The following is a 4,119-nucleotide window of genomic DNA, read 5'->3' on the forward strand; positions in this document are numbered from 1 at the left end:
TTCAATATTCAAATAATCAAATCATTAATGTAATCCTGAGGGGTACGCTTCACTTAGTTTGACTGTAAAAGTGGAAGCCAGTGTAAAAACCTTACCACAGATATCACACCTGAATGGTCTCTCTCCCATATGACGGTACACGTGCGCCTTCAGGTTTCCTTTCTGACTAAAACCCTTTGTGAAAAACTCACACTTGTATATGCTGACGTCGGAGTGTGTTCTCATATGGTATGTCAGGTGGGTCAGCTGCTTGAATCCTCGCCCACATTTCTGGCACTTGTGGGGCTCCCGTGAGCGTGTAGCGGTGGATCTTCAGGTCAACTTTCTGGTGAAACCGCTTGCCGCAGAATTCGCAGCTGAATGGCTTGTAATAGGAATGCGTACGCATATGGGTGTGAAGGTTGGAAGCACGGTTGAATGCTTTGTTGCACTGTTGACAGATGTATGGCTTGGACGTTGTGTAGGTGAGCTGGTGACGAGTCAGGTCACCAAGCTGTCTGCAGGCGCGGCCGCACTGTTTGCAGACGTAAGGCTTGTCTCCAGTGTGAATACGTTTGTGCGTGACGAGGGTACTGGAGCGAGTAAATGTTCTGCCACACTCATCACATCTATGCTTGGACCTGGGCTTTTCAGTATCGCTGTTATTGTACACCATCACGTGTGGCTATTCGTCAGCAGTTGCTGTGTCGGGGAAATTAGCGATGTCTACTGAATCCACAGCTCCTTCGTCATAAGTGTTTACGTCTTTGGCATTCAGTCCATCAGTCTGCTCTCCTGCAAGTGGAATCTCGTTTGACTTCTCCACCTCAGCATCCTTACGTGCAAAAGACCACTTGCCTGTATCGTAGACACTTTCTTCCCCTTTTGGGACATCTCGTGGCTCCTTTTCCCTTTCTGTGAGTGAGTCGCACATTGGAGGCTTAGTATCCCAGTACATGGCCGGGAGGTTGAGCCCAGTTTCCCTCTCTCTACTGTATGAAAAATGCGGAGCCTGGTTGAAGGCAGCCGCTGATTGGCTATCCTCATTTGCGAATGGCGTATCTTGGAACCAATGTTGAAGTATCTCGTCGTTTTCTTGTTTCACTATTGAAGCTCTCTCACGTTTAAACTTTTCACGGAGGAAAATGGCGTTGTGGTCGAGCAAGGATGGCTGAAACACACCTCTTCTATGGAACATTGGTTTGAAAACAGGGTCGACAGTGTGACAAATGACGGACGTACGGGGATAGTGACATGCAAAGCGTGGTGCTTTTGACTGTGGTAAGGCGAGTGATTTGAATGACGTCCCTGGTAGCCTTTGAAACTCTGTCTCGTGATTTTGAAGTGGTAGCTGTAATGAAGGGTAGAGGTGGCTTGGCGTGGCTGGCTCACGATGGTACGTAGAGCCTCGTTGAACGACAGTAAACGCTGATCTGTCAACAGGCGGTTGCAGTATCTCTGCGCATGCCGCCATTGATTCATCAGGGTTCGAATCGTCTGCGAATAATAATGATGGTATTGATGAGGGGTTGGGAAAATGATAGTCTCCCTCGCAGCCCTTTCCGGCGTCGTCACGCAAGCGAAAACTCCCCCACCAGCCGTTGGTGGGGGAGTTTTCGCTTGTGTGATGACGCCGGAAAGGGTTGCAAGGGAGACTATGCAAATGAGAGAACGTGGGAAAAAATAGTTGGGAGGCGAACATTATTACAGCATTAAAAAAGGAAAAAAGATTTGCACATTTTAGGAATTGCGCAATGATTATTAAAATGAAAGAAGCATGGAATTTCTTGTCTCTTGTTTGCTTTAATTAGTTGCGGCAGAACACAGTAAAACCACTCATTAATTATGAGTTCAATCAGTACTGAATTCAAGAGATTGGTAAATCAGATTGTTCATTGCGAAGTCAAAATGAAAGACGTACAGAGTTAGTTTGCAATTTACAAGGAAGCAGCATCGATAATAAGTTGCGGCCAGAAACTCCAAATAACTTCTATGAAATTCCACCGAATTTTTTCAGAATTGTCTTTTTAGTTGAAAAATTGGGAGATACTAACCTGCTCAAATTTATTAAACTAATTTGAATTTGCGTCTTAGTCAGTTTATAAGAAACCGAAAAGCTACGTATATGTTTCGTAACTTCATTTGGGTTCTGAAAGGGGCTCCAGCTATTTCAAGCCTGTCCTAAATTTATTCTCTGATGCGCAAATGTTGGCCACAACATACTATTACCACAGTAGTTGTAATGAGATAAAAGTGCAATATCATACCATGCAAAGTTTTAAGTAGGTAGACGGCCATGCAGGGTGAGTACGTTTATCTTATTAACGTTTTTTTGTGTAGTATCGTTGAGTATTTTTCCGAGTTGTGCCGTATTTTGACGAGCCCGTAGGGCGAGTCAAAATACAAACAACGGGTGACCAGATGTGACCAGATGTGAATTTCTTCTCTTTTTTTCTCCATTCAATCCACAATCAGTGTTAAAAACATTCAGTGTTAAAAACTTCCCGCGGTTGTTTTCCACAGCAACTTCAGTCTCCTCATTGATCTGATTACTCCTCACAAGAAATTAAGCTCGAGGCATCTTAAATGGCTGTAAATGAATATATAACCTGCAAAAGTCCAGATATAAATAACCCAGTTATTCCAAAACGGACAGGTGAGGCATATCTCTACAGAAATACCTCTATTAGAACGATAAAAGAAATCAAATTTTGAGTTCAGGCTTATTATGCAATGCCTTGGCTATTTCTCGGTTTCAGCACCGCTGCGATGTGTGTCTGAGCTCTAGCTGTACAAAACTAATTAACGCTATCAGAGCGCACACTCCCGTAGCAGTCTTAATTGCTGCACCTTTTGTCGCTTCGTAAAAGAAGAACTACGCCGACGTCAAAGACTGTTAGTGATTAAAATGCAAAACGTTAATTGCTCTTTGAACATCATTGGTAATAGAGCATTACTTAGTGAAATTTATCCTCTCTTTGAGGTATAAACTCACATAATATCTACAAAAAATGTTTACAACAGTTGTCTACTTTTTTTTGGACAGAATTGAAAATTTCACATACCACGGAAATCTCCACTTTTAGCGAGTGCTTTATTTGTTACCATTAATTTCGACAGCTCGCTGCCTTTTTTAGATAGATAGATAGATAGAGATAGATAGATAGAGATAGATAGATAGACGTTTATTAAGAAGAATACCTTAACAGCAGCTGGAAGCTGAATTGCAAAGGTGTACAAATTATATAATAGAACTATACAATAAAATCAAACCTAAAAGGGAACTAATTTACATATACAATTGTAATAAATGTTAGTTAAAATGTCTTGCGCTCGCTGGAATGAAAGTATCTCTGAACCGATTTGTTTTAAAGGAAATTCTAAATTATCAATCAGAACTGCATTGCTCAATAATAATTGAAGCCATTTGTTATCGACGCTCCTTTTACTTCCTATAATGTCAATATACTAAACATTTCTGTTCTATTCGAGAACACACAAAAAAAACAAGTAGCATGGTGGCTTAGAGTTTCAGTACATCATAAAAAGAAAATCGAAACCAATTGAAACCAAGCAACGTGCTTTTTCTCTAAGCACGAAAAGACTCACAATAGAGGAAGAAATTCTTGCGAATAACATTGAAATTAATTCTTCTCTTTTGCAAAGGAAGTGACGGACTGAACAACTCAGGCACACAAAAGTAAGCAAAAAACATCAAATTAGTCAGGTTTACTTTCACACGTAATCAGTATGTTTAGCTTGCGCACAATCGGGCTGTAAAAAGAAGAGGTAAATCATTAAAAAGAAAAGAAAACTTTGAGTAAGAGTGTTCAACCCGTGTTATGAGTACAAAAGAAGAACGTCTGTAGACTTCAACTTCAAGGACTTTATTGCCGCAGTTTTTCATCACACGTGATCCTTGAGATCACGTGAATTACAACTAACTTATCATAACAACCCGCATGCTGTCTTCTTTTTTTTTCGTTGTTGTTGTGTGTGTTTTTTGTTTTGTTTTGTTTTTTTCAGTTCGGCTCATTGAATCCACAGTCTAAAAATTCATGAATTTACACAGTAACATGATATAGCTTTCGAGTTTATATCAGTTTTGAAGACTATCTTGACTTGTCGGTGACATTAACT

General features: G+C 40.6%; 1 protein-coding gene across 1 annotated transcript; it reads right to left on the reverse strand.

Annotated features, from left to right (window-relative positions):
* Positions 1-651: 651 nt before the first annotated feature.
* On the reverse strand, positions 652-1,471 carry LOC148733732 (uncharacterized). Its single transcript, XM_088758989.1, has one exon. The coding sequence runs from the start codon at positions 1,451-1,453 to the stop codon at positions 665-667; it is 789 nt and encodes a 262-aa protein (XP_088615115.1). The 5' UTR covers positions 1,454-1,471; the 3' UTR covers positions 652-664.
* Positions 1,472-4,119: the final 2,648 nt, after the last annotated feature.

Source organism: Stylophora pistillata, chromosome 4, assembly GCF_964205215.1.
Source record: "Stylophora pistillata chromosome 4, jaStyPist1.2, whole genome shotgun sequence".
Lineage (NCBI taxonomy): Eukaryota > Metazoa > Cnidaria > Anthozoa > Scleractinia > Pocilloporidae > Stylophora > Stylophora pistillata.